General features: G+C 43.0%; 1 protein-coding gene across 1 annotated transcript in view; it reads right to left on the bottom strand.

Moving 5' to 3' along the window:
• The window catches only part of ANTXR1 (anthrax toxin receptor 1), a 105,441-nt gene that overhangs the window by 50,300 nt on the left and 29,825 nt on the right, over nt 1–25,316 (bottom strand). The window contains exons 10-12 of the mRNA XM_009327212.1: nt 24,825–24,923; nt 14,151–14,220; nt 13,759–13,837 (exon numbers count right to left, since the gene is read on the bottom strand). Coding sequence (XP_009325487.1) covers nt 13,759–13,837; nt 14,151–14,220; nt 24,825–24,923 — 248 coding nt within the window. The remainder of the gene's footprint in view (nt 1–13,758; nt 13,838–14,150; nt 14,221–24,824; nt 24,924–25,316) is intronic.

The raw sequence follows: 25,316 nt of genomic DNA, 5'->3' as shown, positions 1-25,316 counted from the left end.
CTGTGCCTTGAAGCCTCCTTTTCCCTGCCAGAGTCCAACGAGGCCAAGAAAATGCTACAAGTATTGCTGGCAGTTGAAGTACAATGAAAAGTGACCTCTGGAAGATACTGTGAAATAGAAAGATAACAAGAAATCTGAAGCAGGACACATTAGAGGCTTTTCCTTGTACACCGGGGGTGTGTGTGTGTGTGTATACACACACTATACATACATATATATATATATGCTTTCATTCAGCAGTTATTGTGGAACCGTTACGGGCTGTGAGAAGCCAGACTGTGAGTGGGGGAATCCTTTTGTGACAAGACAGAAACCTGGCCCACCTCTTGGACTATAGGTACTCCTAGAGAGAAGAGGGGAGGGATGGCAGGGTCTGATCCAGTAAGTGGCATGGGCTATTTCCTTAAATCTACCCACGAACATTCAGACATGTGCTGTCCCACAAAGGAACACACTCGTTTAAGGCATGCACACAATCCCTGGGAAGATCCTATCTAACAAAAAGGTTAGTAGAAACCAGGTGCATGCACATTCCTTTAACAGTCAGGGAACAGGAATGACCGCTCCAGTGGTGGTCATGGCACAGAGGAAATGACTCATCCTCCAGAGTTCTTTTGCTATTGCCTACTGAGGTTGCTGCCTAAGACCAAGCTCCTAAAATTTCGCCCCAGGAAGCATGTATGCAATCATGCCGAGAGACGCAGCTAAGACAGAATCTGTGATTTTAAGCCCCCTATTTAATTTTAGACATCCTTGATGCTTCTAACATAGAAACAAACATAAATCAGTTCATTGGCATTTCAATGGACCTATGGCTTATTTCTGAGGGTTTTCCAAGAAATGCTACTGTGCACCAGATGGGCAGTTTTTGTTGTGTTTGGGTTTGGTTTGGTTCGTTTTTTCCAATCATCTTATTTTTGTTTAAGACTCTATTTCCTAGTTTCTTACTTTACTGTGCTGGCGTTTGCAGCATACATTAGCTATTCCAGAAAGGTAAGCTGGAATAACAACCCCAAAGCGCACGGACCCTCAAAAGCTTTGACTGCTGATGTTCAGGAGTGATGAACGAAGTATTAGGTGCATCTAATTAATTCGTCAGCCACAGCACATGAGCGCATTTATGCACCGTTGATTTATAGGGAGAGGGAGGTGGGTAGCATGCATGCTTGTTACCGCAGCAGTAAATGGATTTAACTTTAAGCATGTGTTTAAATGTGCTGACTTCATCCTGTGCCAGAGGGATGGAATTCTGTTAAATACATGCATCAAGCACTTGGCTTTAGTAGGTCTTGAAGGCTGGGTTCAGTAAAAGTATTTAGTCCTAACTCCTACAGACTTCACTGGAAAGTAAGAAGCCTAAATAGTCTGTTTAATCTGGTTCTGCACTCACCACTCCAGCAAACAAAAGTGGTGCGCCCTATCAGCTTGCTGCTCTCAGGACTACAGGCACTCTATCAGTCCCCTGTGCTGTGCAAAAGAGCTTGTGGGAGCCTTTCCAGCTGTTAACTGCAGCAGAGGACCTAAGGCTGTCATGCAGCCCCATGATGTCACCTCCAGGGCAGGCTGGCAAGCTGCCGTCACTACTGCTTCAGGGCTAGGAGCGCAGAAACATCTGCACTGCTACCAAGAATTGGGAACAGCAGCAGCATGAAGACAGTCATATAACCGAGTCTCACTTCAGAGTGACTCTACAGTAATAACAACTTAAATAACACTTATCACTGCTAAACTTTAGGTGCTTTACAAAGAGGAGAAACACAGTCAATGTCGTTCCAGAGACAGGGAATGTGTGAATGTCTCCTCTCTCCAAGTCCTTTTTTACATTTTCCAAGCAGGAAGAGCAATAACATGCTGGAAGCCTTCAGAGGTAGCAGGAAAAGAATGAAGTGCTTTTAAAAAGCTTTATGAAAATCTTGACTACAGTTTTGAATAAGCATCCAAAATCTGACAGAGGTTTTCTCCCTGGAGAGAAAGGAGAAACAGTTTCGTTGTCCTTTAGTCAACAGGGGAGGGCAAGACAAAGGATGACCCTGCCTTTTCACACTAGAGAGGCTCAGGCAGCTTTTATTGTGAAGGAAACACTCTCCATTTCTGCCCAACTCTCCTGGGGACTCTCCCATCACAGCAACAGAAACTGGTGTCTAGCATTTATTTTCTCACACACAGGAGTTTTTTTTAATATAACAGAAACAATCTGACCTAATTTATAAAAGGAAATGAAAACACTGACTGAATGCACTGTTCTGCAGTGCTAGCCTCTTTGACTGGCATCTACGTGAAGCTGCTTGAGTGGGACCCAAGCTCAGCAGGGGATGCGAGCAAGAAACACCTGTTCTAGGTCACCCAGTGTAGGTGTTCTCAGCTCCTTTTTTCCAAGTTTACTGTGCTGTGAAATGAGACACCCCTCTGGCAATGATCTGTTTCCCTCCTCTCCTTCCAGAGCTGAGAGGAGATGAGAGCCCTCTTACAAAAGACTTTTCCAGCATCCTACGTTATTTGCTTTATAGCCCAGTAGAAACACCAGTGAAGTCTCACTTCATGACATGCTGTATAAACAAGGGTTGCAAGAGACAACCCTTGTCCTGAAGAGTTCACACTCCAAACAGAGCAGGCAAACACATGGTGGGAAGGAGGAGTAATCATTACTCCCTCTGTTACAAGGAAAGATCTTTGGTCAGGGAAAACAATTCTCTAACCCCTGATTGCTGTGTTTATGCTTATGAAAACAAGCTGAACTTTTCCTTCAGAAGAAATACCTAAAGTTTCCAGCGAAACAGAAGCATTAGCAAGCCTTCTGAAAGGCAGATGTGGCAGAACTAATGGTAAAATTCAAGTTTGTCCAGTCCCTGGCTAGTGCCTCACCTGTAAGGCATTGCATCTGGGATCCTGCATTAAATACACAGGGTCTGGTGGGATGGTTTATGGAAAAACAAAACATGACAAAACCCTGCAGACTGACGAGCTTTCCCTCTTCAATTGTATATACTCCCTATCAGTACTGGGCTTCATTTGTCTTCAGATGACAGGCACCTCCCCATTCAGAGGTGTTGGAGGTCCAAAGGCCTTTGCCCTCCTCTTTGCTTTTCTAGCTCCCTGGGACATCCCATCTAGTTTGGTAAAATGCTACAAATTCTGTTACAGTCTCTGATACAAAGCTCCTGACCCCTGAAATTCACTGCCAAGAGACCCGTGCTGAACCAAAGGCTAAAAATAGCGGTAAGACTTCATACCACTGAACATCTGCTCAGGCCTCTACTAGTCATGCCATTACCTGTTAATTGTCAAAATTCAGGTGTCACAGTTTTAACAACCTCACTGCAGGAAGCAGCAGAGATCAAAGGGAGCAGGGCCTCTTAGCTGCAAGCTTTCAGCACTCTAACTACAGGTGAGCATCTTAATAATCGCACCCTACAGCTACAGGCAGAGGTCATAGCATCTGGTCAGGCCTCAGATTTTGTACTGGAGGGGAGCGTGTGAGTCTTAGCTTTGTGGCTGGGACATCATGGGCCTGAAATCAGCTAGCACAAAGGCAGAGGCCTCTTGAGTGCTCTTTTTAGGTTCAATCTGCACATTGAAATCATGCTAACAGCTTGAGTGCTCCCCTGACAGTGCATGTTTGGTTGTAGATGTTTCTGTTTTGACTGAGGAAGTACTGACTGAGGAGCTCCTATTCTGAAATGGCTATCTCTTGTCCCCCAACACTTGTAGCTAAACAACAAAACCTTTGAGGTGAAACCTAAGCAGTTATTTTGGTTTCCATTTGTGCCTGAAGACAGTCCTTAATAAGAAGTATGTTAAATCCATTTCAGGAGGTGAATAGCAACTGGAACAATAGCAGGCAAAATTCTGTGGAATTAGACTTTGTCATAACAGCAACCATTTATGGCTTGATTTGGGTTTACTTCTTCGCAAGTCAGGAAAGGAAGGAAAACAGCATGCTACAGCTCTGGAATGTCTTGCCTCTGTGCATGTCTGAAATTTGTAGCATTTAAGCAGCCCTTAAAAAAAAATAATCATCTCAGGAGCTAACACTCCTTGAGCTAACACTCATGTACCACCCCACCCTCCCCCCCCATCCCCAGCTGAACAGAAGAAGTTCCTCACAGGCCATTACAGGCAGCTTGCCATGATTCTGACAAGGTTAAGAGCATGCCAGCATGACCTGAATGCACACAACAAGACGTGTTTGGGATAAGTTTCCTTCTGAAACTCAGTTTAAATTGAAATCACATTTTCAATGGAAAAACATTTCAATAAAATAAAACATTTTGTTTGAAACGCACTATTTCAAAGTGTTCTGTTTCAACTTAAATGTTAAATGGGATTTCACTATTAGAGGTGTACATGCATGCAGATATTATAGCACATATTTTGTAGTTAATTTCAGCACTGTCACAGGAAAACAGTCTGCATATCCACAAATTATTTTGATGTTTCCAAATTAAAACTTTTCAAAACTTCCATTCTGTGATTCTGCCCGCACCCCCAATTTATTGGTCTCTTTTGTGAATCCCTACTTTCTAAACCATAGGAACATGCTGTTTGTAATATGCCTACTACACTTAAGGGTATTATAAAACAGCCCATGTAGCAATATTAGAGTGAAATAATCTCTGCACATTTAACTCTTAGGGTGACCTGTGTTAGCAAAAACAGTCATTACCTATTACATTTGCAGCATAAAGCATTTAAGAGCAATTTCTTTTGGAAATAAACCTGAAATCGTATGCCCTGGAGTTCCCACAGAGCAATACCTCAACTAATAATATACAGGTCAAGGGCCTAGGAAAGTGCTCATTAAACGCACTCTGCAGTTTCATAAAGCCTCTATTGATACAATAGTGAATGCACTTTAATTGCCTGCAGACTTAGGAACACTGATAACTAGCAGAACCTTAATTGTGCAGCCCAGAATAAAGTCACAATTGAAAAAACCCTACTTTAGCACTGAATTACATTCCTTTTGAATTAAAACAAACAAAAAAACCCCACACACACCTTCAGTGAAGGGCATCATTAGTTTTTACTACAAGCCTGCAGTGCTTTCTTGATTTTCTAACTTTTTCTTGTTCTCCATATTTAAAGATCGAATCCACCTACTATTGTTTAACTCAAAGGTGCAAATTCCTTCAGTCTTTCAAACAGCTACAGGAAGAAAACCGGATACCTAGATATAGTAAAGCTGTGCCAGTACCCACCTCCTTTTGTCAAATGCAAAACCTGTCGAGGTTAGGAGACCAAGTTTTCCTTTTTAGCTGACTTCAACAGCTCCTGCATCCTTGCAACTGGAAATGTGAGACCAGAGGGACTATTTCTTTCCAGAATGGTAGGCCTGTTCCCCATCTGTCACCTCACTGATCATCCCAAGCCATATATTAATGGTTGCCACCAAGATAACTGCTTCATTATAAGATAACCAGTTCTCTGATCTGCCTATGCAAGACCTTCTCTTGCCCCAAGCTGCCGTCAGGTGCAATAAGCCACTGCATCCATTCACTTCCACATGTACAACTTCAAGACGACCCTTTTCCACCGCCAAGGACTGGTTTGGCCCAACTGCTAACCAGCAGCTCTCCTCTGGTTTCCAAAATCTGAAATCGTGTCCAGGATCGTGGAAGGGCTAACTGCCCAGCTGCGTGCTTAACCACCTTGAGATCTTCCCATCCAAGAGTGTTTTTGGAGCACCAGCATCTCAGGTAAGGAGGGGCTGGTATCTACTGGCAGTGGATAAGACCCTGGCTTAAGAGGGCAGTTTAGACAGTTTAGACATTGCATATGCCTGCCAAATGCAGTTGCTTCCCCAAACTGCCCTGACCCAACATGTCCCTTTTCAGCTGAAAGGCACTCCTTTTTACAAGCATCATTCCCATAGCCCTCCTCCTGAAGGAACAGGGCATGTCATGGGAGGACATCCATTATGAACTGGATACATACGGCAAATAAAAATGAGTTTCAATCAATGCTAGTCTAAGGCAAGTCTAATATCCTGCCAGAGAAATGTTGTCCCAGTGCACATGTGGGTACCTCCATTGTCTCACCTTCTTGCAAAGAAGCATCATGTGTTTCTCACTGGGTAATATGGGGAGTATAGAGATATTACCTAGTGATATTCCTTGCTCTTCCAATCGAGAGCTGCCCAGAAGACCTGTTTTACACTGTCACTGCAGCCCTGCAGTTTTCATGTCCCTTCCAGTTTTGAGTCAGAGTTACTAGTGCAAGAGGTCATTAGTGGTTTTTCCTCTTCTGGGAGCATTTTAGAAAATGAACAAAGACCTATTTTAATTCCCATCCTGGCTTCTCTCCAAGATGCTCTCTTTTTGCACTGAAGAACTTGGCAGCAGCCCTCCGGTCAGCAGAGTAGGACTGACTTCCTGCCTCTAAACGCTGCCTTGTAAATTATTTCCTCTATTGTACCTTCCCTTTCCTGACAATGCTTGGTGTGCAACCTGCTCTGTGCACATCTGCACGCGTACACATTCATAAAGCAGCATTTAATACTTTCTCCCTCTTTCAGTTCTTCAAGCTCCTGACACACGAACAGGAGTAAATACCTTTTTAAGAGCTTCCCAACTCCACCAGCCATTACTTGCTAATTCTTTTTCAAACAGCGGGAAAATCACTGCAGCATATGCTCCCCAGGCATTAACAGGTGCAAATGAAAGCAACGTACACTGTGTTCATACCACTAAAGCCTGATGTGGGGCAACTTTGCATATGAAATTGGTAGTATGCTGAGTCTAATAGCTGAGGAAGAAAAAATAATTTTTTTTAAAGTCTTAGCACTAGTGAAAACTGAGGACACTCAGTTGCCATTGCATTCGTGGTCCTATGCCTTATACTATTATTGCTGTCTCAAGATGGGCTTTTTTTTTTTTTTAATGTTTAGCAGAGGGTAAACTATAGTTCTTGGTGCCTTCAACTACCAAAGGTCCACTGATGTCAGCAGTAGAATGAAACTACTTTTTAAACTCCCATCATTAATTATCTGCCACCCAATGAAGATATTCTGATCTGTCAGGTAGGAAGTGTGCAACCACACGATAACACCTGTAGCAATATAAGTTGTCAACTTCCAGACTGGGACTGGAGGCTACATTAATCTTTGTTTTCTGCCTTAATGTCTCTTTTGTAAATGCAGGCACGTGAAAAAAATTCTAGTATTAAAAGCTAAGAGAGAGGAAACCAATCATGGCAACAAGAATTCAGTCTTTCATGGTATGTGAAAATACACTGTTCATGTACTGTAAAGTCACACCTAAATGTGTCTAATCGTTTCTGAATCCCTTATTGTATCACTGACAGCTTTATTCAGTTACTGGGTACTTTTGGCCTCTGCTAGCATACTGCAGAGACCTCTGCAACGGAGAACAAAGGCACCTCATTTACCTGCAAAGCAGACAGCCCAGCCCACCCTGGGAGATGATGCCCTTCTGAGGCACTGGAAAGCTGAGAGCACTTGGCTGACAGAAAAAGCATTGTAACATTTGAAGTAAATAGCCTTGCTGCAAGGAGTTAGACAGTAGCAATTTGGGGGCAGGATCTGTCTTTGTCTTCTGTGGTTACACAGCACCTGGAGCAAGTCAGATCCCTAAGTGTGACTGCAGTACAAAGGCCAAGTAAGTAAGAATATCAGCAGAAGGTGAGTGGGGTGGAGGTGTCTTGCCCCTCAGAACGGTCCTCTGTCTAATTTGAGTCAAGCAACAAAGAGATAGTGGCAAGTTCTGACAACTAAACATTATTTATAACCAAAATAGCTCTTTGACACTCATAACTGGAAGACCCAGTTGCTAAACAGGTGACCAGGATGCATCCACAAGCCTCCTAAAGAATGCTTCGAAGGGTAGACTCCTCCTGAAATCTCAGTCCAAGCAGTCACAACCAATTCCAAGGGTTGGAGAGAGGAAGAGTTTTAAATCCACATTGAATTCTATAGAGAAGAGATTACCTTGTCCAGAAGAACACAGAGGAACAAGCCCAGCTTCCTTCTGGGCCAGTGTGATGCCACAGCCTTAAGGACATTTCTTTAGAAGCAATGCCTTGCCCCCATGTATGCCTGGCCTTTGCAGGCTTCAGTATTCAGGGTGCCATTTAGCACCTTCTACCAGCAGCAGAGGTCACCTGGATGTCCCTGCATGGTTTTGCTCAGGTAATGCAGTAACAACACAGCCTCATTGCCCTCTGTATGGAAGGGGGGATTCCTTCCCCCATGGGGAACTTTCAAATGAAAGAAAAACTTTATTTAAAAGGTACAGATATTGAAAAACCAACCTCAGAGAAATAAGTTAGTAACTCTCCAAGACCAGCAAGCCAAGAGACAAATTCATCAAATACTTCCAGCCAGCTGAGCTTTGTCATACTGGAGATGCTGGCATCTTATCCCCCAGCTAAGCATATAAACAGCATTCTGTCTCTAAACCTTAAGAACACTCATTCCAGCCATTCCCCTGTTCTGTTGGGGCAGCTGCCAGTGGTCACATAGCCCAGGCCAAATAACACCCTAAATTACACTCAGGACAGCCCTGTCTTAGTTTAACTGGGTAATACGTAAGTTACTGGGGAGCAGGATTAAACTTCTGTCTGCAGCCCCTGATTTACACAGTGTTACCCTCTTGCTTCCTAAATAAACCCAGCCACTGTTAGCAGCTTTACCAGAAGCCAGCCAGTAATCCTCAGTCTGGGGTGTGCAGTCGGCAAAACCTTTGAATGAAAAAATAGTATTGGCCATCCACAGAGAGGGCACAAGCAAGCTTGATATTTACATGCAGTACCATTCTGCCCTAAGCTAGAGGGTTTCAGCTGCATTCTATAATTTAATAAAAGAAATGCTTTGCCCAACCACAACAGCTCCTGTGTCTGGCCCATTTTTGACAGATAAATGAAAGTCACTACATTCCTCCAACAAGCAAAACCCCTTTTTGTCCACAGAGCTCCTTACTGACATACAGGCCCCCACCTACTGAGCCCAGGTCCGCAGGGCTGCTGCAGGCACCCTGCGAGGGTGAGCAGGACACAGCCCTCCCAATTTCTTCCCCCCTGAAGTACATGCCTCCTCTTGCCCTGCACCACTTGGGAATCAGTGAGAATGTATGCTGCAGCTCCTAACCACCTGTGGGGACATGATTAACTGGGGTAGGCTTGCTTTATAATCTCAAAGCAGTGTGTGTAATACTCTGGTCTCTCTCCAGCACGCCTTTATTTTCCACTCCTGACAGACAGATATATGCTCTGATACTTTTATCATCTTGAGAGCATCTGGCATTGTCCAGCCAGGTTTCCCATTAGACTTTAGAGCCACCAAAACCAGCAGAAAAGCCAAGATGGTAACAAACCACAACAAAAGCACTATTCCCGAGGAACTGACATGGGGATGGGAGAGGGAGTTGCATTCATCAAAACAGAAAAAAATTCTCCTCTACTAACCTGGTTCTATCCTTTTTCTTTCTTCCACTCTTCTTTGAGGTAAAGACTGTACTCTGAAAACTGAGCAGTCCCATGCAATTCCACAGTCAATGCTTTTTACCGTCTCCAGAAAATGACAACTCCACCTTTAACTAAAAGCCACCCCTGCATGAGATCGGGGAGTCAAGCTTTGTTCTGACTGATACTTCTCTACGCATCAGACAGACCTTGTATTTGGAGTTTCATTTGTTGGCTAATGTGCCTGGGCAAATTCCAGACTGATACTTATCACACGGGATTTAAAAGGGCCTCCCATGTGTAATCAACTCCTTTGCCTCTAAAAACTCATATTGAAAATCCTGAGGAAGAAAAACAAAATAAAATCCCCAAAGACCTCCTATGGACTGTTTCATACCTCAGGCTTGAAAATAACTGGGCCAACTGAGAAGAATTTTGATTCTTTTTTAAATGGAGATTTTGCTCCACCTGATCCAGCTGAGATCACTTTTATGTGACCGCAAGTCTTCCCAAAATGTACTTTAAAGTGGAAATGCTGAAAGATCCTCTGCAACAAAAGCATCTTTACAAGCCTCTCCCACACCTTATTCTGTTTTCTTTTGTTAAATGAAAAATCAGTTACCTTTTAACAGAGGAGAGAACTGCAGTGAAGTACTGGGAAAGCCTGGAGACTCACTTTAAAAAAAAAAACCCAAAATTTAAGCAGTTCTGGCAATTTTATTTGGGAATCTAAACCAGCAATTCCTTGAGTCCCACGGAAAAGGAGGTATAAAAGCATATACAGTCACGCCTGTACTCTGATATTGGAAAGCACAAGCAATTAAGCAAAAGGCAGAATACAACAGAACCCATGCAGTTTAATTTCTGACACCCCTTGCACTTTTTTTGGGCTGCAAACCTTGAAGCCTGCCACATTTCAGGAAGCAGAAAGCTAGGGAAAATGAGAAGTCCCTCAAAGCACAACAGACACCTGCAGTCCAGGCAAGTCAATTCCAAAGTGCCCAGATTTGAAAGCATAGGTAGAAGCTCTAAGGCTGTTTTAGCTGTATGTATGACTTCTTTAAACAAAACAAAAAAACCAAAACCCCAACCAGTATTCAAACAGTAAGGTCTAATTTGATGTTGACAGATTTGACAAGTAGTATCACTTAATGCTGGAAAGCAAGATGTATTTAAGTGTGTCTCAGACTAAGAGGGAGATTAAGTCAGTCATTACATATGCCTTCATTCCTAACCTTTCTACATTTTCTCCCCCTTGAAATGCTGTAGATTTTACACCTCAAGGGAAAAAAGTGCAAATAATTACTTCAGTTAGACAATATGGGCTCAAGCAAAAGCTCTGTCTGTTCCCAGAGGGAGTCAGTTTATACTAGAGAGGTATGTGCGTTATTGCATTCAGAGACACAAAACAGTGACGTTTCCTAAAGGGGACAAGCGCACAGTACACTTTCTGCCACGCATTCAGTATTTGAATATGAAGGCAGCATAGTCTGTGAAAAGAACTTTTAACTGGCAACCTCACAAAAATGACAGCACTGGGCAAGGCAAAAAAATCCCAATATCCCATTTTCAGCAGCTGGCACTCAGTGTTAGAAAACGCAGTATGAGCACAGGAGTAGTAAGTGCTCTTCCCTCCTCGCTTCTGGCAATCGCAGGAGTCGGGCCTTGCTGAGTTACAGCAGTGAAGATGTGATGCACTTCTAGAAAAGGCAAAGGCTTTGATTTTGTTTCTTTCCAAAAAGTGACCTATATGTCTAAGATGAAAAGTGTTTTCTTTCTTCTAGAGTTTTTACTGCTCAATAAAACTGACATTTACTTAGCTGCCTCGTTCCTAGGAGTCTTTAGATATTAAATAAAGGTTGGGACCTATGCTAGTATAAAACAGCTTTGCCCTATTAACCTAGGAGGAACTGGCCCAATTTCCTTACCATGAAAACCTACACTAAAATTTTTGCCAGCCAGGGTGATAAAAAAAGCTTATTAGATAGTTCAATGTCTAGGCTCTATCTGTCCTGATCCTCACAAACCTACATTCATAACTTAGGAGTCAAAGTCTGACTGACTTTTCTGACTGTTCATTTATGGTCTTCACTTGCTGGGAATTTAGCTGTCTGCTTCAGCTATGCTCTTAATTGAACTTTCTTCCCTGGATTACCTCCAGATAGTCCTTGAAATGGGTAGTTCATAGACCAGGACAGGCATTTTTTTATAGGGAAAACAGGATATTTGCAGATTATTTACATGTTGCATAGGAAGGTTTTGTTGTGGAGCTACATAAGAAAATAAAGAAATGGTAAAGCTTATCAGGCCGTCAAGCCGCTTGCTTTGTTCCTTCCCCCATTAAATAGCCATTTCTGGAGAGCAATGAGATTGGGGTTCAAGGCATTTTTGCATCAAAGCGATTGTGGGGCTGCCATGTTAAGTCACTGCCGATTGCCATCTGGGAAGCTTTTTGAAGATGACGCTCCAGACCTCTTTCCAAACCTGATCATTTCTGAAATACAGCGCAGAGAGGAAACGCAAAGCACTGATTGCTAGTTTGCACACAGGGAAGAAAACCTTAGTCTTTCCCTGCTTGTTACCATCACTTCATTCCACAGCTTTCTGACTGTCCCACTTCGGCTCCAGATCTTCAAACAGACCTAACTTTCAGGTCTGAAGTCAATTAAACAAGACATTTTATATACAGGTATTTCCAGGACTGGAGCCCTTGTAACCTTAATTAAAGAGATGATTGTAGTCTCAGTAAACAGTTCCATCTTTAAAAAGAACTTGAAAAAAATAAACACTACTACAAAAACAAAAATGCCTGTTTACACAGGAGAAACTTCCTCGATTAGTGAAGCCTGCGATATAATTTTCAAAGCAGCCACTGAATGTCGCTGCGTCTAGGTTTGGATGTAGGATCTGGATTTGAATTCTGGCTGCTTAGCTGCACTGCAAATCCAGTTTCGCAGTCTGGAGGCATTAGAGTAGTAGGCACTGCCGTGAAGCATAGGCATTTTCAAAAGTTTCCTTACAGCTATTAAAACAATAGAAAAGGAACAGATATTTCATCTCCTATAACCTAGAAATAATAATTCTATCCCCAGAAGAAAGCATATCAGGAAGGAATAATTTTTCTCTAAGAATTCTTTCCCAGGTCTTGCCTCATACGAACAAAACACAGGAAAATATTCCTGTAATTTGCTGACAACATGCAAATACATTTTTGCCAGTGAGCAAAGAGAACTTGAACCAAAAAATTAACTAATAAAATAAATTCCCTTCTTTTAAGGCATAAGGAAGTCTTTGTAAATTTTGGAATATAACCCCTCATGTAAGCTCTGAAAACTGTTTCTCCATACAATCTTGTCCTTGTTGAACATGTATCAAGATCAAGTGACACAAAAGACTTTTCTCATCTTGTGCATCAGCCTTTGTGGACAACAGAATACTGCTGGTAATCCGATGTTATACAACTTTGCCTTTCACTTACTCTGTACGGAAACACGATGTGCCTTTACTGGATAGGGAGAAAAGCAGGCTGTGGACAGATTTTCAAGTCTTTCTGGCGAGACTACTCTGGCTTCCCCAAAAAATTTTAAGTCAGTATATGGGAGAAGTAAAGCAGCGCCTCAACCATTCCCTGTACAGAAGCTGAATACACTGAAGCATGAAGGACTGCTCTGAACTCAAAGCAAATTCCTCCACTATCTCCCTTTAGCACAAGTCATTTCATGCTCTGTTCCCAACAGCCATGACTTAGCAGAAGCAGCATCTTCAGCAATACCATGAATTATACATAGTTTCATCGTCCCTTTGCCTGATTCCACCAGAGACTGAGTGCAGCAATTCACTACTGGCAAGCAAGGACGTCAGCTATAAGCCAGCGACTTCAGTGGAGAAACCCCCACATGTTTTTGCCAACCATACTGGTTTCCAGACAAAGGGTGTGATCACAACTGCCATATGCCTTTCACAATGAGCAGCACCATTGCCGCAGAGGAAACAGACTAGCTAACAAAGCCAGCAGACTTACTGCTTGTTCACTGTGCAGTGGACAAGCAGACATAGTCACCTCCAGACCACTGGCTGCTAGTCCTGTTCTAGTCTGCATCCCACAGCAGATACGAGTCTGAGGTGTTTACTGAAGACTCAAGAGCTTTGCCATGTTATGGCACACATGATACACAAAGTGTCATATTCCCACACTCATAAGCTCACCTTTAAAAGAGGGAAACAGGTCCTTCACACACCAGGCTTACTCAACTTGGAAGCCCTAATACCAGCATAACAAAGATCTGTTGTTAAGTACCACCATCCTACTAAATCATTTTAGGCACATGAATCGAAACTTACACAGTGTGTGCTGGAGATGATGACGGAGCTAGAGATGAAGCTCAGACCATCGTTCATACTGACTTGGAGAGCTGCTTCCCTGAAAAAAAAAAAAACCACAAGAACCAAGTCAGGCCAGCTAGTCCACAATCCTCTACTAGATAATATCCTCTGGAACCTGGGCTCCTGATGCACAGAAAAGCCTTTTGTACAGGTTGATTCAGCCTGTTGGTGCTCTCTCCCCTGCGCTCCAATGTACAACTGCCAATTAACCCAACAAGCACAAGAGATGCACCCAACATGCATCCAATGTCAGAATTGGATGCATGTAAGAACAATAGAATATAGTGAGACGATGCAGACTCATTTTCCCACGGGCAAAGTAAATATCTGAGTACATAGAAAAAACATACATGCCAACTTCTCGTAGCACAGGTGCTGGGCAGAGTAAGTAGGTATCTTCCACTACAAAAGGTTTCTCATCTGGAAAAAAGAAATATTGGGATTTATTACCTGGTCAGTAATACAGGCCTTAAAGACCAAGCTTAAATAATGTTTTTCCTCACTCTTGATACATAAACAAGATCAAATACTGAATAAGGGATAAAAAGCTACTGCATGGCAGTTGTTCAGAGGTAACTGTAAGCATGCTTTCAGCCCATGGAGTTACAGAGTAAATACAAGGTAACAGTAGATACCCTGCACCTCAGGAAAAAAAAAATTCAACACCTCACATTTACCTGCCCCCCAGAAAGATGGGGAAATACAGCAGCTGACCCTCCTTCCTCATTTCTTTGCAGAGCCCTCGTGAAAACAGTCTTCTTTACAGGCTGTCACAGCTCTCCATCATTCTCACAGTGAAACACCATTCCACAAAGCCCTTTGTGCCACCACTCCTACAAAAGGGCTGAGGACTACCTGCCCCTGCAGAGCCGAATGCCTCAAGGCAATCAGAAGCCCTGTGCCACCCGTGACCCACATCTTGCATGCAGCACCCTCACCATTCCTACAGCTGCTTCGTGCTGTTGAAATCTATCACGCCAGACATCCAAGCCACAATAAAACTGAAGATACAAAGCTTTTTGAATGGTCAGAGTAAATTATTACAGCTGCTCTATACAGGAGACCAGATGGAGTTGCAACAGATTACATATAATTGAAAATAGCTGGGTTAAGAAAATTGTATATCATGGAAAATTTTGCACTTCAAGGCAGACTCATCTGAACCTAAATTAAACCTTCCAACCTAAATTATACTATGGCTTTAAAAGTGGAGTGAGAAAAGTTATCAATAGGCAATTGCCTGGGAAACACAAACATCAGCTAATACTCTTCTTTTGTAGACTTAAATCAGAACTTTATACCATCTCTCTGGTCACCGGAGAGATGGGGATCCCAAGGAACTTCCCAGCCCATTTGTCAGCAGACTAGAGATCGGGCAGGTTGGCAGAAAACCAGGCAGACAGGCTGGGTGGTTTTTGAACTGGAAACCACACGTTCCCACAGAAGGGGATGATTCTGCTGAATCAGCATTTTCCAGAAGCATGTCACTGCATTGGAAAGCTTTCTACCAGCTGTACTTATAACCATCTCCAGGGCCTTCTATAGAGATGCTTATAGACCTGAAATGAGCTGTTACCAAATATTACCAGCTTCCTAAAATTTTCATTTTGTTTGAAAGCCCCTCCTCTCCTGACAGATTCCTTCCCCTTCTCCTCTCAAACCTGTAGGTTTCAAATCTCATCTTCAATGCAAATCTTCAATCTTATCTCTATATAATGCAGGGTGGAAGAGACCTTCATTCTATGGGGCCGTGTTGAAACAGGAGTACAATTCATCACCACCTTGCTTTGCTATTAGAAATACAGACAGCAAACCTGGGGTCTCTAACCATCTGAAGTCTCTTCACAACTGCATAGCACACTTAACTTCCCAGGGTACACATAACACTGGCAATGTGGAAGCAAGATTAGTGTTCAGTGCATCACTGACAGCAACAGGGAATGGAAAGGAGCAAGGATAAAAGTTTAACCAAATTGTTTAGCCATCTAATGAAGAGCTGAGCTATTCTGACTGTCTGGTCTTTTGTTTTTGAGGAAACTTGTGCAAGTTAAAATTCCATTTAAGGTGCCAGTGGAAAGAGGAAAAGCCATGAAGAGACCCAAGCCAAAGAGAATGTGGCAACCTTCTCCAAAGTAATTTCCACATCAGCTGTGAGCCTTGTTCATTCTTCACTTGGCTGCCGAGATAAATTTGTTCACATGGATGGTGTCTAATAATGATTAGGGCAACAGCAGTAGAGCACTATTGATCCTGGCCTCATTCTCAGTGGTTAGCTCAGCAGGGTTCACTCAGAAGCAGGGTCACGCAGCACATTTTACTGCAGTGGATGAGGCATAAAGATAAGCGATACAGACTGCAAGAGTTTGTCCCCTCATGCAGAAGCAGGACTCACTAAGTCAAGCATTCTTTCCCAGACGTTCCTAAAAGAGAGGTTTCCACTGAATACAAAATTTTAGAAAGCAGTAAGATTGCTCTAGTAATTCCTATCACACATTATAATCCCTATTTCATACCACTGTATTTCTTTGGCAGCAATATAAAAGATTATTTCCTCAGGCAGGTTAGGAAATGTTTATTTTTTACACTCCATTAAAAAAATGAAACGGTAATGAAAAGTTGTAGCCTTCCCTGACATTTTCCTTACGTTTCCAGCTTCCAGCAAATCCCATGCCTACATATACACACTTGAATATTTGGGTTACCCACAGCAGCTATTTTGTTAAGGACTCTTTGACACAGGCAAACAGCTGAAAGTGAAACATTTTAGCCAGCCATACGGTTTTCACAGACAGGCTTTGCTTCTGCATCATGGCTCACCTACTGAGAGCAGTCTTCAAGATTCTGTGATCTCTCTAGATCCCTGCTCCTGCTGTTGGCCTGGAAAGTACCATATTATCGCTGTTTTCCCACAGCCTCAGTACAAGAACACATACGAACATTTCCACTACGCTAGACATTAGGAGCAGATGTTTTCAGCACAGAGTATTCCTTTGCTAGCCCCATACTATCTAGAAGATTACTTCCTCATTAAAAGAGAGGCAGATGGACAATAGGCATTTAAAGCATGCAACGTAGTGATACAACGCACATCCCTCACTTCCTATCGCCTACAGCACAGGCACCGGATTTATGGTGAGCTTGCATCACATACAGGCATTCAGTTTTGCAACAGAGTTACCAAATCAAACCAGCAGCATTTCCCACTTTGCACAAGCAAGGAAGACGCACAGTGGTGGCGAGTCTGTCCCTGCAGTTCTGTTCTCACCCTGATTTTATGAAGGTATCATTAACTCCTGTAAATTGATGACATTGTCTCAGCGCACAGATGCCAAGAGAATGAAGACCAATGTCTTGTTTTTTTCCTTTGTTAGCACTGGCAGCAAAGGCCAAAGAATTCTCCACGCTAGCGTTCACTAAAACAAAAGCTGGCTTAATTTTGCAAGTCCTTTTACTTAGATCTCATTAGCTTTTTGTTTCTCTTCCTCTCCCTTCCCACCCCCAACTTGCATTAAAGTCTATGCCTGTCTAGAAAGTTTATCAGACTCGGAGTCCCAAGAGGGGACTCATGGCTGGCCAGGCTGGCTACAGGGAGAGATTATTTTGTTTGGAGAATGTTTGTGTTTCACCACAAAAATGAGTGACTATTTTCCTTTGCTCTAAACAAAAGAAGATCCATTTGGTTTGCATAACTCTGGCCATCTGACTCCTTCCTGGAAAACTTACATAGGGAAACTAAATAAAACAACACTTCTCATCTGCTATTACATCTGTATCTGCAGGATGCATTTGAAAGAACGCCGCTTTTCTCGTCTGCTACAGAAAAAACTTGCTGTATTCCTGTGCAGTAAGAGATAGGCCTGAATGCTCCCAAACTCTAGATCTCATGCCAAAAATCCGAATTTTGTGGTTTGGACTCCTCTCAGCTGACAGTACTAGTGGAAGAGCTGTGGAAGGCGGGGGCCAGAGCACTCGACTCAATGTAGCTGACTTTGCTGCCCAGGAAGTGATTTCTGTTCTCGGCTCGGCTGCTAGTCAGCTGTGTAACCATGAAGAAATCACTTTGCCTCCTTTGCCATTTTTATGGAAAGAATGCCCAGGCCTCAATTGCATCTCAGACACCAATCAAGGGCAGAGCTCGGACATCTTCAGGAAATCTTGCAATACCTCACTTTTGAGAAAGTCCACCCACAGTAATGGGCACAATTTGCTCCTTACCTATGCACCTCTAATCACTCCATCAAGCAAAATAAGGTTCTCACCGTATAAAAAACCCCCACAGGACACTGTACTCATGGGCAACTAAAACTAGTCAGTCCTGAGGCATAAGCCATTCAAGAGCAGTGTGCAGAAATGAAGAAGGGTCAAACATCTCACAAAAATACATCTGTTTTCTGTGGATGCCCTTCCAACAAGGTACCCTCTACTGCTCAAATTCCTGTAATTTGCTACCCAGCATTCCTACACCTTTTAACAACTATCTGTAGCCTGTAAAATCTATTATTCCCAGCATTAGTGAATAGATTCTTTTGCCATTAGCAGGGTGTAACCTTTTGGCAAGCCAAGACTTGGAGTACTTCCCAACCATAATAATAAAAGCCTCAATATATGCATGATGTTTTAACACAGAAGAGCAAACCTCAATAAAAGAGAGGTACAAAAACCCGAAGAGGGTGACCAGAACAGATCGTGGTACCTTTTTAGCCATATAACCAAGCTAAAATTAGCAGCCTTTTCTTTGGTTAATAGTTCATCCAAGAACCGACTGGCATACTGAAAACTGACTGCAAAGATCCCTTGCAGAAGGGTTTAAGAAAACACAATATTTTCAAATTGCCACCGCAATATCGCAAGTGCTGATTGTTGGACTCGCAATATCAGCAATATTTTAGACCAGAAAAGGCTGCAAAAGCTGTTTGCCAAACTTCCCATATATCACAGACTAACAATTGCCTTCTGTTATCCCGGTATTTATGATTTGTGTTCAACTAAAGTACATCTCAGAAAACACTTTGACCTTCTGTTACTATAGGAGAGAAGACTCTGGTCTATCAGACTAGTACAGCCAAATTAGGGGTGGGAGTCTGGCTACTCTCACATAAGATTCCCTCAGGAACATCTGTGCTAAGGCAGCTGTTCTCCTCTGTACCTCAGGCCACTCGAGATGGGGAGCCCTGAGCCATCGTGAGCCTGAGCGCTTCCACTGTCCCTTTGTCACCTCAGATGAGAAATACCTCCATAATTCTCTGCACCACCTACCAAAGCACAATCTCTGTTCATCCTAGTGACTCCCCCTCTTATGCCACTCCTTGTGACAACTCTGCAAGCAAAGTTTTTATTTCAAACCCATTTTGTGGAGAGATAGGAATGTAGAAAGACACTGGAACACTCTCTGAGCTAGAGAAACTGCCAATGAGAAAGACCCATAAATAAGAAATGTTTTGTTAATGCTGTAATGAAAACCACATTGAGATCACACTATAGTTGCTCTGCTTTGTGTAGGGACACATGAGCTTTGAATGCCAAAGCCATTCAGAGCGGAGTTAGGGGATGGGGGGAAGAGACAGATAAGCACAGAACAATGATATCACATTCATAACAATCTCTAGATGGAGAGAAGGGATCTGGAAGGAATCGCTTTTTCATCTGCTGTGCATACAGTTCTGTTCAACAAGCACACATAGCTTCAAGACTACTAGTAGAACTTGGCAAAGCACGACGCTATTAATTTGCTCATGCTCACAACTGGCAGCTCAGGAGAGCAGCACATGCTGCAGTACAGCAAGGTCACTCCCAGGCAGGAGTCTTGGTCCAGCACTGCAACAGCTCCACTCCAATCTCAGAGCTGTTACCGTAAGCTCTGTCATGCTTATTTGCACAGATATACTAATGTCACAGTGAGAAACCATCTTGGTCCCCCAGCAGCACACATTACAAATAAGTGAGCCTGGTAAAGCACTCCACATTGCACAGAGATTCTCCTCCTCACTTAGCCCAAGTTTCCTGACTGCTCTGTGCTTGTTCCTCCACACTCGGCCTGGACAGCTGCAGAGAAGTCTGCTGGAGGTGAACACACAGGAATCCTGTTTTAAAAGTTCCTACACTGCAAGTTGTTGAAGGCTAGGAGAGCATCTGAGGGAAGTGTGACCATTTCTCCTGTTTTCATATTCTTTGTCCAGCAAGGACTTGAACCACCCTTCAAAATAGGATGCCAAGTTCACCTTAGTGTATGTTTTCACCTAGGAAAAATTAGAGACATAGGTTGCATCCTTCATAAAGGTCACACTCCCCGAAACACCTGATGAAGTTTGTGCACAGTGATGGACATTCTCTAGTACCACAGTAGAAAGAGGGAAAAGCTACTATAAGAAAATAAAAGGAAAAGATTCAGCGGAGGGTTAAAGTGACATGATCAAGTGGGGAAATCAGGAATTAGAGAGTGGAACTGCAAAGCAAAACATTCCTGTGCTAAGAGAGACCAGGCTGTGAGAAAGTAAAGAAGATATCACAAGAAAAGCACTGTGCTGCCAGGAAAAAGGAAATATGGGGAAAAATGGAGAAACCTGCTAGGCTTTAAAGTGGAAGACAATTTTTAGAAGGCATTTGTCGGGCAGTTTTGGGATACAGTTCCCTATACAGCTCACTCTCCACTGATACCTGGCAAAGTCCTGCTCCCACTGTCTTTGCATCATTTTCCCTCGCTTCTGGTACTTGGTGCTGGAAAAAAAAAGTCAGGCTAGTTTGTGCAAAGGATCAGTTTTGGCCAAGCATCCAGAGCATTCACTAGAATGCAAAAGATCTAGCCCCACCTCTGCTGTGGTGCATGCTGTTTCCTCACCAACCTTTCATCTCTCTATTCAGTTTTAAATTGCCTAGGACAGAGCTTGCCTCTATGCCCAGAACTATCTTTGCTGGATCCTGCACAATCTGGGCAGACAAAGACACTTTAGCACCACAAAGCAGTCATAAGTCACTGCACTGTATAATTACTTTTAACTCTGTGCAGTCTGAAACCAATTCTCCTAGGTCCTGCTGCTGGCAGAAAACACCCTGCTGTTGAACATGCATCTGATTACAGTTCTGCTCAGCCAAATATTCTTCATGGTTTCTACAGATGTTCCTTTTTTTTTTATCCCATAGCTATGAGCATTATGAGCTGATGCTCTCTTCACCTGCCACTTTTCTCTGCCAATAATCGCAATAAAAATCTATTAGCTCATGCCCTTAACCTCAGCAAGTCCTAGCTGTGCTGGTCTACATCTCATCTGGGATAATTTAAGGTTTCAGGAACTGCTGGCTTAGTGTTATCTTTAAAAATACCTCCCTCCCCGATACAATCAGAGGCTGGGAGGTTTCAAGCAAACAAAACCAGCTAGGCTATCCAATCTCCATAAGGTTTCCATAAAATTCTCATTCGCTTAACTCTTATGTTAAGCTGCTTGCAGCTAACTGCCACAAAGGCACACTGAGAACTCAGGCTGGAGCTGCAGGCTCCAGTAAAGCGAAACACTGAGATACATTGGAGCAACTTAAACTTAACAGAGCTGTGCCAGTTCCCACCAAAAGAGACTTGGGTTTGAGAACACTGATGAGCAACTGTTGAGTTCCCTCAATCAGGGAATGGTTTGAACTCAGAAATTGAGTTTGTGGCCTCTTGCTTCCAGGTCACTGCATCAAACAATCTAGTGCTGTGCAAAACAAACTGAGAAGTCTTGGTGCAGTGCCAAGGAGAATGAGCTCACTTTTCACCTATGCATCGATTCAGGACACAACAAATGCATCAGGTCAGAAGACAGGGAACATATTTGGCCCTCATCCTCATTTTCCAGTCATTTTGTGGACACAGGAAGACAGATTCAAACAAAAAAAGCCCATGGGTTGCATCAAGATAAGCTGATCTTTCCTGAAAGCTACTATGAAATTATGATGGCAGACACCATAATAAATTACTCAGCCAGACAAGTGGTCAGCACAGAAAAAGAGAGGAAGGAGTCTTCCTCCTCACCCCCACCAACACCAGCTCACAGTGTTTGGGAGTGAGGTAACCCTCGCAAACAGTTCCTCCCATTGGCAACACTGGATGTTTTTGTGTCTCCATAGACAGGGCACACTGAATAGTGGAAAACTGATAGATTATATTCTTAGCTCTGTGAAGACTTTAGGATGTTTCTGGGAATGAATGCCTTGCTCTAGAGCCGGCCAGCTCTGAGGAAGCTGAGCAATTGGGATGCAACAGCAGGTCACAGCTAGCATAGCCTCAGGTAACAGAGGTGATTTTCAACCTAATGACAAGGGAGCAAGTAGTCTTCTCCAGAGGAAAAAGTGGAACAGCAAATCAAGTGCTGAAAAGACTTTACGTAGGAGACAAAAGAAGGCTAGCATTAATATCACTTTCCTACCTCACAAAGCTGGCAGGAACAGTAGCTACTTTTACCTTCCATTCAGGCTCAGAGTCCTGTTCTGGACTCACAATGCAAAGGGTGCCATTAGAAGGACCATTGTTGGATGGATATGGAGGCAGAAATGAATGAAGAACAGGCGATCGAGAAAGGAGACCTGCATCAAATCTCTAGCTTCTGAAGAGGACCCATAAACCAGTAGGAAGAGTACTAGGCTGGGTGTCAGGACATCTGCATGCTTGTCTGCAATTAGGTCACTTGGAGCAGCTACCTTCAGTACTGTAACTTCAGTTCCCCCATCTGTAAACCAGGGGTAGTAGAGTTTACTAATTTCATAAACAGCTTCCAACACTTTTTCTCTTCAAGATAAAGATCTATTTTAAAGCTCCTAATAAAAAGTTCAAATTAAGCCTGAGATCCAAGTTTTTCAGGCCTTGTGAACTCACGCTCAAAGACCTTTGTGCTACAGCTCTTGAAAGCTATTTATAGAAGAAATGGAAAGCAATTTGGGGAAGTAGAGTAATGATGTCCTTCCACCAAGGAAGGACCAAACCTAGCTCTTATCCCCTCCCACACAGGTTGCAAATCTGGCCGTTGGTGGTCCTAAAACTGAAATGCTGCACACATTGACCCAATCAGTCTTGCTTTAGAGATCATCAACAGCACAAATCTCTCAAAGGGATATCCGGTCTGAGGGATGTTCAGGACTTAAAACAAGGCCAGGCCAAGCTACAACAGAGTGACATGGGCACTCCTAAATCTTGCAACTTTCGGGGCTTCTGTCACGCTGAGTGGTGGTCTTTAACTCCTATAACTTCCACTATACATGTCCATGCATTTCATAGCATGAAATACAACTGCTTGAAAAATCTTCTCTTGAACTGAAAGTAGCTCCTCCAGAGTGGAAATTTTCACCCAAATTGCATGTTTGATATGGGATATTCACATTTTAAATTAAGACAGTAGACATGCAAACTAAGAATGCTGCAAACTGTCAGCTTCCAGCAACCAAATCCAAAGGCTTTTGGGTTTGCACCACACAGCTTCAGACTTTTGATGAAAAGAAAACTTCTAAATATTTGAACAGCAATTTCATTTCCATTGGAACCTTCCAGGTGGAGAGAGAAGGGAAGGTTTCCTGCCCAGCTCTAGAGAACTACAAGAGACTTTATAACACATATGATCCAAACGAAACTTTGGATCTGAACTCTGGGGAGAAACCAAACATGGTTCTACACCTAAATGCAGCCACAATCCAGATTTAAGGAGTTCTGGCCACACAACAGGTTTGGGTCCAATTTTATGGCGCTTAAAAGGAAAAGCATGAATCTGTGGCTGCCTCTGCTGTTCTTTTTTGAAAGCCACCTCCCACTTGTTCACACATCTCCAGCACTTATCTCTCCAGGCTGCACGGAGATGCCTCCAAAACAGTTAATTCACCATATCCCCCCCACCCCAGTGCTTTTACTCAGATCCCTCTCCTTCCCTATTCCCCTCTCCAGTGCCACCTGCTCCTCCCTGGACACTTAGACCTCCAGCTTCTGCTCTTCATGCTCTCAACACTCACCATATCTAAATTAAGCAAACATGAACCACAGCCAGCCGAGCCTTCCGCTTAGTGACACAAAAGTTGGCAATTCCAGAACCTGTCTGCTACGGAGAGGGCAAGCATAACAGTACAAAAGCCATTCAGGACAAATTACATACCCTCACTGTCCTATAAACATACCTGCCCTGGATGCTCAGTGGCATTCCTCACAGGGCAAACAGCCTTAGTAAACTGTTCCCCTGCTCCAAAGAGCAAGTTACACAGATGCTCAAAGCACGAGCAAGTCCAACATTGAGCCATTAGACTTTCATGTGTCTAATTCATAATAGACTAATTCATGCATTTATTTTGTACTCAAAAGGGTCAGAACCGCCTCCAAAACAATCAGGCAGCTTCTGAATAGATTCCATCTTAGAAAAGATGAATTCTGGTGGTATTAGCTATGAGTTATGCTTTCTGGTTTCCTATGTGGCATGACAGATGAGAACAATAGGATCATTAGTTCTTCCAGCTCAATGGCTCTCAGTACACTTCACGAGGAGACCAGACACTCAGGGTCTAATTTGCTTCTCTTACTTTGGTTCTTCTGCTGGGTGAACTCTGTAGAGGAAACATCTTTCCAAGCCGCATCCACAGCAGCACAGCAATGCCTTAGCCCCTGCTCCAATACAGCTTCCAACAAGAGTGTTTACTTAAGCTGCATGACCAGGCCTGCTAAGCACCACAAAATATAGGTAAGGAGAGAAACAGACCTAATCTCACTACATACATAAGCCAGCAAGACACATATAGATAGTCTTTACCGGCAAGTTTGTCTTCTATATTTTGTCCCCTCCACTGCTCGAGCTTATCTATTCACATATTTGCTGTCAGAGTCACAGCATACAATACCACCAGCAATTTTTCTCTTAAAAAAAAAAAAACCCTCTTCTGCATTCTGCAAATTTAATAGCTCCTCATCTCATAATTATTACCTTCACAGTCAACATATTTGAAGATCCAAAATGTTTTGCAAGCAAATGCCTGCCAGTGCAGAGTCGGGGGATGGGGGGGTGCAGGGAATAATCAAAACAGCTTACTGAGAGTAACCGTGTCATTGATCCTGAAACTGCAGAGCACTCTGTCAACATTACGGGCATGTCGAAATCCATTTCCTCTCACAACAACCTGAAACGACTCTGTAGCAAAAGAGAGAGTAGATTATTAATATATAGGGAGGCAAAGAATGGTCATTTAGACAAGGCATGCATATCAGAAGTTTTCACTTGAGATCTCTTGAGCTAAAATTTGCAGTTCAACAATTAAGTTTAAAAATTGTTAAAAATTGAACTTCCACTCTCTCCCTACGCAATTTCAACTTGAGTTTTCAGAAACAGGAAATAATCACAACAAACATTTTAACTAACCTGCAGTGAAAACATTAAGCTTCAGAGACACTGAGCTTTCCCCTCCCCAAGTTGCCATTTTAAATGGCAGAAAGTTTTAGGTGAAGAAAGGCAAGAGTATCTTTGCATGGAAAGAAAAAAAAAATCTTCCAGTGACAGATAACTTGGAGAAGTTCAAGTGCTACT

This window comes from Pygoscelis adeliae, unplaced genomic scaffold (genome assembly GCF_000699105.1).
Source record: "Pygoscelis adeliae isolate BGI_AS28 unplaced genomic scaffold, ASM69910v1 Scaffold187, whole genome shotgun sequence".
NCBI lineage: Eukaryota > Metazoa > Chordata > Aves > Sphenisciformes > Spheniscidae > Pygoscelis > Pygoscelis adeliae.
Note: the sequence above shows the minus strand (reverse complement) of the source record. Positions and strands in the feature narration are given on the sequence as shown.